This window comes from Oncorhynchus masou, chromosome 2 (assembly GCF_036934945.1).
Source record: "Oncorhynchus masou masou isolate Uvic2021 chromosome 2, UVic_Omas_1.1, whole genome shotgun sequence".
In the NCBI taxonomy this organism is placed as follows: domain Eukaryota; kingdom Metazoa; phylum Chordata; class Actinopteri; order Salmoniformes; family Salmonidae; genus Oncorhynchus; species Oncorhynchus masou.
This window is the reverse complement of record NC_088213.1, coordinates 35,098,079-35,111,785: the sequence shown is the minus strand read 5'-3', so window position 1 is coordinate 35,111,785 and position 13,707 is coordinate 35,098,079. Positions and strand designations below refer to the sequence as shown.

The following is a 13,707-nucleotide window of genomic DNA, read 5'->3' as shown; positions in this document are numbered from 1 at the left end:
AAGCCATGACATCATTTTCTGGAATTTTCCATGCTGTTTAAAGGCACCGTCAACTTCGTGTATGTAAACTTCTGACCCACTGGAATTGTGATACAGTGAATTGTAAGTGAAATGATCTGTCTGTTAACAATTGTTCAAAAAATTACTTATGTCATGCACAAAGTAGATGTCCTAACCGACTTGCCGAAACTATAGTTTGTTAACAATACATTTGTGGAGTGGTTGAAAAATGAGTTTTAATGACTCCAACCTAAGTGTCTGTAAAATTCTGACCTCAATTGTATGTGGCAGAACGGTTTACAGATTCAACACTTCAACTATTGTTTATTTATTTAGAATGTTGAAAGTAAAAGATTGCAAAGATGACCTTCTGTAATTTAGCCTAACAGGTTTAAAGCAATTTTTAATATGTTTCTATGGGCGTAGTTAGCTGGTTGTCTTTGTAGGGAGGGAGTGAGATGACCAAGTGACAGCGTCGCAAGCAAAGCACAAGGTTGACACTTTGCGTGTGCAGCCCAAATTTACCGACACACACAACTTTTCTTGCCTAACAGGCTAGCTAGCAAGACACAGATATTTTTGCGGGAAAAAAAGGCAGTTTGCAGGTGCTATAGTAATATAAAGAAAGCTCATTGACAGCCACTATGGGTTCTAAAAGGGTTAAATAGATTTATTATCCTTTTTTCAATGTAGATGTTCCATAGGCGTGCATCAGTGGCTTGTATGTGTGGAGTCTTTGAAATGCTTAACCTGTTTTTTTTTAAATTTTCAGTCATTTACTGTGACACTGGCAGTCATTTGCATGAAAGAAAACGGTGGACAAAATTTCATGACCGCCACAGCCCTAAGCGTGTGTAGGTTTGGGTGTACTGGATGTTAATTCTCTGCGTCATCTCTCTGCAGAATGGGAGTGGTGCTTGGGCAGATGAGAATGACAGTGGAAGAGGAGGAAGAGGAGAGGCCTCCAGAGACTTTGCTAAGGTACGTATCTGGTCTGGAGCACATTATGGCTGAACCAGGCTTTGGTTAGCACTCAGAACACAGCTCCAACAGGTCATCAAATTCCTATCTAGCCTTAAAGAATGTTATTAATCTCGTAGAGAAGGTCACAGGTCAGATTTTATTTAATGAACCCTTACTATTTATTAGTAGTGATTGCTTGATGATACTTCCTGCTTTCCTTTAGTTAGCCAATTGATTCGAAGCAATTCAATAAATACAAATGCAGGTTGGACTTAAATGCATTATTTAAAAGTATCAAAAGATAAGACTGACTGTAACTCAATGGCTTTCACCTTCAGCTGTATGAGCTTGACAGTGACCCCAACAGAAAGGAGTTCCTGGATGACCTGTTCACCTACATGCAGAAACGAGGTAAGAAGACTGACGTTTAGAAAGCACCTTTCCCCTACTACTTCCATTTAGACGACATTCATTTCCTCTTCTATGTACTATGGTTCACTTGTAGAGATACTGAAATTCTCAGATTGTGTCTTGCCTGTATGATTCACAACACTGTAGTTTCTCTTCCACTTTCAGTCGCACGCAAGCACACGCATGCAAGCGCACGCACGAACACACACACACGAAACAAGCCCTTTCTCAGAGAAAGTAGTCAACTAGAAAATAGACTTAAACTATAGAACACTAAATCCTGTTTCGCTGTGTTAAAGGTGAGATCAGCCTCTTGGTGTCCCATCTAACGCGCGCGCACACACACACACACACACACACACACACACACACACACACACACACACAAACAAGCTTTTCCTCTCCTCAGAGGAAAGAGTAGTCAACTAGAAAATATACTTAAACTATAGAACACAGTAAATCCTGTTTCGACTGTGTTAAAGGTGTCCGAGGGCCTGTCAGGTGAGATCAGTCTCCTGCTCTCCCCCTGACCCCCCCCCACACACACACACACACACACACACACGAGTCTCAGACCTGAGAGGACCTGTTTAGGCTGTGACTAATTCACTAAGCAAACAGCCTGGAAGGCTCCACAATCAGTCTACTTTCTAAACATGGTCACTCAAATGAGAAAGACCACCTCAGACTACAGAACTGCTAAGGGATAAAAGGCTCAGTTCAATCCAACCTGTAATTTGCAGTATTTTCCCAGTATCTTATAAGCATAGCTTTTTCCCTGTGGTCATATCACATTTTCAGAATGCTTTTAGGTCATGTTCAATTGCCAGGTACACTCCTCTCTATATGTATTTGGACAGTGAATCTACATTTTTTTTATTTGTCTCTATACTCCACCATTTTGGATTTGATATCAAGTGTTTCATATAAGGCAACAGTACAGAATGTCACCTTTTATTGGAGGGCATTTTCATAAATATCTGTTTTACAGTTTAGAAATGAAAGCACTTCATGTATCTAGTCTCCCTATTTGAGGAAGTCACGTATTTAGACAAATTCACTAAAAGTGTATTAAAGTAGTCAAAACTTTAACTTGTGACTTTACAAACTCGGATGCATTTGTAGTTGGTTGTTTCTGGTTATGTTTTGCCCAATAGGAACTGAATGGTGACCAATGTATTGTCATTTTGGAGTCACTTTTATTGTGAGTGAGAATATAATGTTTCTGAACACTTCTACATTCATGTGGATACTACCATGATTATGGATAATCGTGAATTAATTGTGGACACGGTTCAGTGAGAAATTTAGAAGCACAAAGAACGTCACTTCCTCCTTTTCACTCTTTAATTCATGTTAGTATTGTGGAGTAATTACAATGTTGTTGACCCATCCACAATTATCTCCTATCACAGCCATTCAACTCTGTAATGGTTTTAAAATCACCATTGTCCTCATGGTGAAATCCCTGAGCGCTTTCCTTCTTCTCCGGCAACTGAGTTAGGAAGGGAGCCTGTATCTGTGTAGTGACTGGGTGTATACTTTCTCAAGGCACGGTACCATGGTGAATTTAATGAATTGGAAATTATTTAAATAAATAAAACAAATGTAAACACGAATAAGAATTGTATATAAAATTCAATTTTTCAAATGGAAAAGTTTGTATTGCGAAGTGACATGATGAGCATCACGCATGTGAGTGTTATTTTTCAAAGCCCATGATAATTGGTAATGGTTATATTGGGCTCATTTTTGCGAGTTCAAAGACAACTTTGGTAGTATTATAAACTTTGAAACAACTGGTTTGTTGTAGGCTACAGAATTAGAGAAAAGTTGTTTCTCTGAACCTCAGGCAGTAGGCTCAAACAAGCCTGTTACTCTGCCCAGTCAGAGGCAGCCTGCTTGTCTCATAGACTCTGACCAGCAGCAGCAACCTATCCTCCTTATTTATGTTTAGAAAACACATTTGAAGGCCAAAATGATGTTCACCCAAGATGAAAGGGAGCCATGACTGAAAAAGTTTTTGAAGCCCTGCTCTAGCTAATGATTAGTACAAATACATATGGGCAACCCCATGTTTCTGCCTATTTATTTATAGCCACTATGCTGCATAATTTGGGCTACAGGTTATAATGCTTATTGCTAAATAACACACCAGCCTGTTAATATGGACCAATATTTTGTTAGGCACATTTTTTCAAGGAGAAATTACATTTTAAAGGTGTCACCATTTTACTTTCATTAATTTTGTTGTAGAAAATTCACCAGGGCTGCGTTTAGTACAAAAACAAAACATAATACAACATTCAATTAAATGGAAACGGGGTGTTCTGAACGACCGGTTGAAAACAGGGAGGGTTTCTGTTGTGGATTCAACATGCACCGCTTCACTTCAAATATGTCACTCATTGCTTCAAGCCACACCTCAACACACCTACCAAACGGAGCAAATGTAGGCTACCTTAAATTCTGTTCAAGAAAGTTGAAGAACATTTTGGGGAAGCGTCATTCAGTACAAGCCGTTACACAACGTAGCAAACATTCAATCAAACCCCAGAACTGACTTTCACAGTCATTCTACCAAGAAATGGTCAAGCATGGTTTCTTTCTTAATTGTTAGAGTTAGACCAACAGTTTTAAAGTAATACAGAAATGATTGGTATTTCAGTTGTGGTTGGGATATATTGACCAAATTATCAGGAAAGTTTTGGATGTATTTTCCCTTAAAAATACTCCAGAAACATTTCAAGGCAATTTCTTCTTGTTTTATTATCCTGCCCCATGAAGGGTGTTGAACCCGGAACCCATTGACTCTGACCACCCATAATATGCAACACAAAGTTACGCACTTAGCAAAACCTAACACCAACTGCAAATAAATCCGAGTTTGTAGAGTCAAATGCTTGATGTAGTCATTGTGTACTAGGAATATGGGCCGAAATACTAAACTTTTGACTACTTTAATACACTAAGTAAATTTTGTCCAGATACTTCACTTCCTCAAATGGGTGGACTAAATACATAAAGTACTTGCATTTCTAAACGGTAAAACAGATATGTATGAAAATACCCTAAAATAAAAGTTGACATTCTGTACTGTCACCTCATGAAACATTTGATCTCAAATCCAAAATGCTGGAGTATAGAGCCACATGTAAAATGTTAGTTTCAGTGTGTGTGTGTGAACTAAGATACTGTCAAAACATTGTCACGGCGGATACCATAGACTCCGATCCAGTCAAATGACTTGAGTCCCTGTAGAGAGAGCCTTGTGTGTGTCCTCACACGGCCAGTGAAATCAGCAGTAGCTAGTGACTCCCCACCCTGGTCCCTGGGCCTGGCTGGCCTGGCGTGTGTTTTAGATGTCTTGTTGGGGGATAATGTATTAGTTAGAGAGGGAGAGGATCTGTCATTGGCCAATTAGCATGTCACTGCTCTGACAGTGGGGAGTGGAAGGCTGACCCTTGTACTATGTTGGTCAGATGGGAATCTTCATCAAGCCGACTAAAACTGGATAGATGATGATTTAATCAGTTGTTTTTTGTGGTTTCCTTTTTTATCTTACATACTGCAAGTGTGTTGTTTTCACAACCAGTCAAGTTCAATCTGGTTTCATTCATGATGCATCATTTTGTTCAGAACATGGTGCCAGGATGAGTTTCAAAATCAAATTTGTTGTGTCACATGCTTCGTAAACAACAGGTGTGGACGAACAGTGAAATGCTTACTTACAGGCCATGCAGCGAGAAAGAAGTGGAGAAATAATAGAAAAGTTAAACACATAATATTTGTTTTATTTGTTTTATTTCACCTTTATTTAACCAGGTCGGCTAGTTGAGAACAAGTTCTCATTTTCAACTGCGACCTGGCCAAGATAAAGCATAGCAGTGTGAACAGACAACAACACAGAGTTACACATGGAGTAAACAATAAACAAGTCAATAACATAGTAGAAAAAAAAGAATCTATATACATTGTGTGCAAAAGGCATGAGGTAGGCAATAAATAGGCCATAGGAGTGAATAATTACAATTTAGCAGATTAACACTGGAGTGATAAATGATCAGATGAACATGTGCAGGTAGAGATACTGGTGTGCAAAAGAGCAGAAAAGTAAATAAAATAAAAACAGTATGGGGATGAGGTAGGTTAATTGGGTGGGCTATTTACAGATGGACTATGTACAGCTGCAGCGATCGGTTAGCTGCTCAGATAGCAGATGTTTGAAGTTGGTGAGGGAGACAAGTCTCCAACTTCAGAGATTTTTGCAATTCGTTCCAGACGTAGGCAGCAGAGAACTGGAAGGAAAGGCGGCTAAATGATCAGTGAGATACACCTGCTGGAGCGCGTGATACGGGTGGGTGTTTCCATCGTGACCAGTGAACTGAGATAAGGCGGAGCTTTACCTAGCATAGACTTGTAGATGACCTGGAGCCAGTGGGTCTGGCGACAAACATGTAGCGTGGGTCAGCCGACTAGAGCAAACAGTTCGCAGTGGTGGGTGGTATAAGGTGCTTTAGTAACCAAACGGATGGCACTGTGATAAACTGCATCCAGTTTGCTGAGTAGAGTATTGGAAGCTATTTTGTAGATGACATCGCCGAAGTCCAGGATCGGTAGGATAGTCAGTTTTACTAGGGTAAGTTTGGCGGCATGAGTGAAGGAGACTTTGTTGCGAAATGAAAAGCCGACTCTAGATTTGATTTTGGATTGGAGATGTTTGATATGAGTCTGGAAGGAGAGTTTGCAGTCTTGCCAGACACCTAGGTACTTATAGATGTCCACATATTCTAGGTCGGAACCATCCAGGGTGGTGATGCTCGTCGGGCGTGCGGGTGCAGGCAGTGAATGGTTGAAAAGCATGCATTTGGTTTTACTTGCGTTTAAGAGCAGTTGGAGGCCACGGAAGGAGTGTTGTCTGGCATATATACACAATGAGTAAATACCTTGGCTATATACAAGTGGTACCAGTACCAATTTGATATGCAGGGGTACAAGGTAATTGAGTTAGCTAAAGGTGTACAGTACCTAGTGAAGTAATAGTGAAGACATCAAAACTATGAAATAACACATGGAATCACGTAGTAACCAAAAAAGTGTTAAATAAATCAGAATATATTTTTGATTCTTCAAAGTAGCCACCCTTCGCCTTGATGACAGCTTTGCACATTCTTGGTATTTTCTCAACCACCTTCACCTGGAATGCATTTTGATTAATAGGTGTGCCTTGTTAAAAGTTCATTTGTGGAAGTTCTTTTCTTAATGCATTTTAGCCAATCAGTGTGTTGTGACAAGGTAGGGGTGGTATACAGAAGATAGTATGGACTTGGTCTTATACCAAAATAAGGCTATGGCAAGAACAGCTCAAATAAGCAAAGAGAAACGACAGTCCATCATTACTTTAAGAGTCAATCTGGAAAAGAACTTTGAAAGTTTCTTCAAGTGCAGCCACAAAAACCATCAAGCGTTATGACGAAACTGGCTCTCATGAGGGCAGCCACAAGAAAAGAAGACCCTGAGTTACCTCTTCTGCGGAGGATAACTTCATTACAGTTAACTGTACCTCAGATTGCAGCCCAAATAAATGATTCACAGAGTTCAAGTAACACATCTCAACATCAACTTTTCAGAGGAGATTGCGTGAATCAGGCCTTACTTCATGGTCGAATTGCTGCAAAGAAACCAAAACTAAAGGACACAAATAAGAAGACTTGCTTTGTCCAAGAAACACAAGCAATGGACATTAGACAGGTGGAAATCTGTCCTTTTGGTCTGATGAGTCCAAATTTGAGATTTTTGATACCAACAGCTGTGTCTTTGTGAGATGCAGAGTAAGTGAATGGATGATCTCAGCATGTGTGGTTCCCACCATGAAGCATGGAGGAGGAGGTGAGATGGTGTGGGGGTGCTTTGCTGGTGACATAGTCTTGAATTCTAAATAAATCACTGACGAACTTAAACAGCATGGCTACCACAGCATTCTGCAGCGATACGCCATCCCACCTGGTTTGCGCTTAGTCCCATTTTCATATATTTTCCAACAGGACAATGACCTTAAACACACCTCCAGGCTGTGTATTGGCTATTTAACCAAGGAAAGTGGTGGAGTGCTGCATCAGATTACATGGCCTCCACAATCACCGACCTCAACCCATTTTGAGATGGTTTGGGATAAGTTGGACCGCAGAGTGAAGGAAAAGCAGCCAACAAGTGCTCAGCATATGTGGGAACTCCTTCAAGACTATTGGAAAAGCATTCCTCATGAAGCTGGTTGATAGAATGCTAGAGTGTGCAAAGCTGTCATCAAGGCAAAGGGTGGCTACTTTGAAGAGTCAAATACAAAATCTATTTTGATTTAAATCTTTTTTTGAGGGGGGGGGTTACTTCATGATTTCATAGTTTTGATGTCTTCACTATTATTCTACAATGTAGAAAATAGTAAGATTAAAGAGTAGGTGTGTCCAAACTTTTGACTGGTACTGTACATATAACTAGGAATAAATTTACATATTAAACAGTAGCAGCAGTGATGAGTCAAATAAGTTATTCAAAAGTAATTCAAGATAATTGTGAGTGGTGATGGGTGAGTCCTGATTTATAGCTGTGTTGTGTTTCCAATAAGATTCACTGAGAGAGTGATAACCCCCAGGCTTCTTTATTGATGATATCACAGGATCATTCTAGAACCAGAAGGTCAATGCTTTTAGCGGAGATGTTCTCTATCCTGTCATTACCATGGTGCAGCAAAGAATTTCACCTACGTGGCTACCCTGTCAATACCTCTTTTGTGGCCTGAGAGAGAAAGAACCCCCCTCTCCTTTTTTCTACTTCAATAAGCGGCACTTGGCTGACCTCCGCTGTCTCCTAAATCGGGGCCTTAATCATGGCGAACAAATTGCTTGGCTGTCTTCCCACTCGGCTGTGAGAACAGGGCCGCAGCACAGCACACATTCCCCAGGACTACCGTGAGATGCAGCCCTCAGCCGCTTGCCTCGCAGGCCAGGCCAGTGATCTCTCTGACAAAATGATGTCCGGCCCTGTTATGAGGCACTATACTCCATTTTTTTTTTTTTTTGTGGCTTCTGCTGCACCATCAAATGAAAATACCGATTTATACTTGGATACTGCTTTTCATTTTCAGTTGTGCTTTGAGTGTCAGACATTTTTCTCACTATTACCTTGTTTTGAAGTAGGATAAAACATTCTAAGCTAATGATATTGAATATATTTGGACAGCTGACAGCTGATCAAATATGTTAGTTGGAGAGGAGAGTGTGAGTTGCTGAGGAGTGAAAGAAAGAAAAGAGAAAATGGGAAGGTTGAGAGGCCCAAATGGAGGAGCAATTACCCACTTCATGCCCCCCCCAAGTCCTTGGGAAGTGGGAAATAACTGAAAGGAAGCTTACGAGAGAATCCCATTTGGCCTTGTGTGCCTAAAAACAGGCGTGTTTGTGTGTTCATTGTTGAGGAATTTCACCAGCTGTCATACACCCAATGAGCCTATGAAGAGGCCCATTGACACGCCCCACATTAGAGTAGCAGCAACAGCAGCAGCGTTTCCTCTTCAATTGGTGGCTGAGGACTCAGGAGTGTTTAGCTGCCGTGTTTTCCTGTAGCCTGATTGTTTATCATATCCGTTTCACTTCCTGCGTTCTCTCTCATTGGGAACGTGGAGAAAAACTTTGACACTGTTGTGTTGCTATTAACTGTCTTAAAGGCTTCGATTTAAGCAGATGGGTGATTGTTTGTTTTGGTTTGACACCCCTCCCCTCCATCTCTTGCTCTGAGATGGGATGGGGGCTGGGAGGGAACAGTAAGGGAGACTAGGAGAAATGGGCACTTACATTTTTTTTTTTTTAAACAGTGCAAAGCAGCCAACTGTCTGTCACCGCTGTCCACTTGAGATGATTAATGGTGCCTAGGTCTGATGGACAGAACGAGTGTGAGAGACTTCTGTTTAGGGAGTCACGGGACGGAGAGAGTGGGGTTAAGACAAGTGTTTAACCCCCCCACACACACCTCTCCAACAAAAAGATAGACCCCTCCAAACTAGAGAATGGTTTGATCCACCCCAGTTGTCCCTGCTGCCTGTGAAGCAGTGTCGTGTCATATAGTTTATTTTTATTTTTTATTCATTAACTTTTATTTATTCAGTGGAGACCAATTGAGACCAGAATCTCATTTTCGATGGTGCCCTGATGACATAAAGATAAACTACAAGATAGAATAACAAGTGCATTACATTAGAACATTACAAACATCACAGCCATTATAAATAAGTTATTAAAGTCAATATATCATAACAGTTGCATACCTTGGTGAACTATTTTTATTTCTACTTTGCACATTCTTCCACTGCAAATCTACCATTCCAGTGTTTTACTTGCGGTATTGTATTTACTTTGCCACCATGGCCTTTTTTTGCCTTTACCTCCCTTATCTCACCTCACTTGCTCACTTCTACTGTATTATTGACTGTATGTTTGTTTTATTCCACGTGTAACTCTGTGTCGTTGTATGTGTTCAACTGCTTTGCTTTATCTTGGCCAGGTTGCAATTGTAAATGAGAACTTGTTCTCAACTTGCCTACCTGGTTAAATAAAGGTGAAATCAAATGTAAAAAATTATCATCAGGGGTTTAAACTGCTCTAGGGGAACCAGGGAATCCAAATGTAATGCATTTTGTAAGTGATTCCAAAACATGTGGAACGTTAAAACTAACAGCGTATTTACTTTGTTCGGAGGAGACCCGAGGAACGTCAAGAGTTAAGCAACCGTGTTAACGGGTTTGGGATCTCATGTTTTTATACTTTAACAACAAAGTTTAGTAATTGGGAAGCTTATATAGTAGAGCTTCTAGTGTAGGATTGGGCAGTATCCAGACTTTCATACTGTACCACACCGGGGTGGGTATACGCTATTACTGAATGTGGCAACAAACAAACAAAGAAATATGTATGCATGTATGTATATGTGTGTGTGTGTGTGTGTGTGTGTGTGTGTGTGTGTGTGTGTGTGTGTATCATTTAAAAAATTTATTTTTAAATACACACAAAACAGTTTTGACAAGACCAATCTTGATCCATGAGGTGATTTAATGTCTTTGCTGTAACCATGAAGCTTGATCTTGACATCTAGCCACTTAGCTAGCAGACCAAATGAATAGCTGGAGCCCAGAGCAGGATATCATTCATTTGACACATCTTAGATTTCTTATATTTATAAGCAGTGGGTGGTGTAGCGTGCACCCTTGCAGCTGTGCCCCTAACTCCCTATAATTGTATTAAATCATACCGTTTGGTATTATGAAATACCCTAGTATACGGTAGCGGTGTCAGAAGAAGTCCCGAAAAATTGTCAGACTCCTGTCACTCAAGTCATAAACTGTTCTCTCTGCTACCTTATGGCAAGTGGTACCGGAGGGCCACGTCTAGGTTCAAAAGGCTCCTTAACAGCTTCTACTTCCAAGCCATAAGACTGCTGAACAATTAATCAAATGGCCACCCAGACGATTTGCATAGACCCACCCCTGGCCCCCTCTCGTTTTTACACTGCTGCTACTCACTGTTTATTTTCTATGCAAGGTCTCTTTACCCCTACCTACATGTAAAAATGACCTCAACTAGCCTGTACCCCCGCCCATTGACTCGGTAGCCCCTGTATATAGCCTTATTGTTATTTTTTTTGTTTTTGTTTTTTACTTTAGTTTATTTAAATTATTTCTTAACTCGATTTTCTTAACTGCATTGATGGTCAAGGGCTTGTAAGTAAGCATTTCACGGTTGTATTCGGTGACAAATAAAATGTGATTTGATACAGTATAAATGGTAGTCGTCTTCCAGCAGGACAATGACCCAAAACACACTTCAAAAAGCACCCTTGAAAGACTCAAGACAAAACGCTGGACTGTTCTGAAGTGGCCAGCAACGAGTCTAGATCGAAGTCCCATTGAAGACTTGTGGAGAGATCTGAAAACAGCAGTTGGGAGAAGGCACCCTTCTAATCTGGGAGAACTGGAGCAGTTTGACCAAGAGGAGTGGGCCAAACTACCAGTACAGTGGTGCAGGAAGCTCATCGATGGCTATAGGATGCGCTTGATGGCAGTTATTTTGACCAAAGGCTGTGCTACCAAATATTAAGTCTAGTGTCAATAATTTTGTCAACGTCATTTCTGTTGAATGGATATATTAGGTTCTGAATTAAAAACAAAGGTTCTGTAATATTAACAGTGAAATAAAGAATTGTGGAGACCAAATACTTTGTTCAATTTCAACTTATTTTAGGGTAAATTGTGAGTTACTTGAAAAAAGTGCGAGGTTGCTAATATTTTTTGGCCACGGCTGTATATCGCCCAAACATGGTTTAGTGTCGAGTGTACTGTAGGAAGTTGATGCGTCAAAAAACCTGATGCTGGGGGTTTGTTTGGCTATTGGAGTAAGATGTTATTATAGGGAAATCCTCTGTATTAAAGATTTAGATTGAAATGCTGTAAGCCGGCCTTGTCTGTGCCATTTAACCAGAACAGTCAGGACTGGACTGGAGAGAGGGACAGAAACGGATCTGATGGTGGTTTTGCATAATGAGTAGCCACCACTGGTCAGCTACTTGTTTCCCTCACTCAACCCCAATGGACATGTATTCTTGTTACTCACTCGTCATTCTATGGACACGTATCCTTGTTTACGCACATCACCACTTTTAACTGCAGCAGCTGTATAGAATTTAAAACTAGTTGTAAATATACACTGAGTACACCAAATATAAAAGTCACCTTCCTGAAACCGGTGCGCCTGGTACCTACTACCATACTCTGTTCAAAGGCACTTCAATCTTGTGTCCATTCACCCCCATTCACCCTCTGAATGACACACATCCATTTCTTAATTGTCTCAAGACTTAAAAATCCTTCTTTAACCTGTCTCCTCCCTTTCATCTACACTTATTTGAAGTGGATTTAACAAGTGACATCAATAAGGGATCCTAGCTTTCACCTGGATTCAGCTGGTCAGTCTGTCATGGAAATGTTTTGTACACTATATATGTCGTCTTGTGATCTTTTTCTATTCTGTTATTTTACTTAGTATTATTTTATTGTTTCATTCACTTCTTTTTAACCTGTGTTGTTGGAACTCTGAGCTTAAGAATTTCACTGTACCCTGCAATTACATCTGCGACCCTGTGCATGTGACTAATAAACTCTGAATTGATTTGGATTTGTTGAAGGCAGGCTTCTCTTTGAACTACAGTAGCTCCGCCGGCCAGCTCAGCACAGCCAGGCCTATTAGCTAGTGACTGAATCTCGAGGCTGACAGTAGTTGTGCCCTAATCGTCTTAATGTTACCAGGCTGTCGGTCAGTCAGCTGTGTTTACTGAGGGCCGGGCCACGTTGGCTTGGCGACGTGTTGGCGGCCGGGCTGCGTAGTGTAGCGGCGTGGGAACAGTGGACGCAACGAAGTCCCTAACAGTAACCCAGAGACGGAGTGCTCTGTCCACACCAATTACACCACGAATGGGCTCCAGGGGATCCATGTATGCATTACATTACCACTCTGAGCAGGGCTAACACTCACGCTACAGAGCCCCCCCCCCCCACCATACAGGACAGGGAGGCGCGCTGTGCTGTACACACTCACACTTTAGCAGAGCTACAATGGGAACATTCTGTGGCCTGTTTAATAGGGCTTTATTTTCATTTAACAGTTTCTGGAAATGACTTGCCTGAGAGTTTTACCAGCTCTTTCATATGAGCACATCTGTCCATACTATTATAGTAGGTGTTGTGTGAGCAAAATGGTTTCCAACGGAATCCAAACCTGTTGAATCTAACCTCCCCCGCTGGTCTGAGAGGTGGTAAAACGTCAGGCTACTCATATGGTGCACTGATTTAGAAACCATTTATTTGAATTTCATTCTGGTTTCACTACGCTACTAACTCAAAACCATGAGTGTAGCAACCGTGAGTATAGCAACACGTTATATAGATGACTAGCTCACAGATTCAGCTCCTTGTGAGAAGTGTGTGAAACATGGCTGTAAAGAACAGTGACTGGGACCAGAATAGAAATGTGATGGTACTGGAAAATCTCTCCTCTGTCCTCCTCCCTCGTCTCCCCTCACCCCATTTTCCCTCTCTTCTCCCCTCACCCCATTTTCCCTCTGTTTATTGTGCTACAGTTACAGCCACTGAAACTTGATAAGACCGTGGGGGATAGGGGCTGAGGGTAGTGCGCAGGGCAGGCGGTAGGGGGAGGGGCTGGATTAAGGGGCCTCCTGTCCCGAAGAGAATGATTAATGAGCCCCTAAAACTGGGGTGCCCCGCCTTTTTGATAGGGG

The 13,707-nt window shown here is 41.2% G+C and overlaps 1 protein-coding gene across 3 annotated transcripts in view; it reads left to right on the top strand.

Moving 5' to 3' along the window:
• LOC135503838 (AT-rich interactive domain-containing protein 3B-like) overlaps positions 1-13,707 on the top strand; it is a 67,038-nt gene that overhangs the window by 37,773 nt on the left and 15,558 nt on the right. For all 3 annotated transcript variants that reach the window (XM_064922001.1, XM_064922009.1, XM_064921993.1), the window contains exons 3-4: positions 904-981; positions 1,302-1,374. In XM_064922001.1, coding sequence (XP_064778073.1) covers positions 904-981; positions 1,302-1,374 — 151 coding nt within the window. The remainder of the gene's footprint in view (positions 1-903; positions 982-1,301; positions 1,375-13,707) is intronic.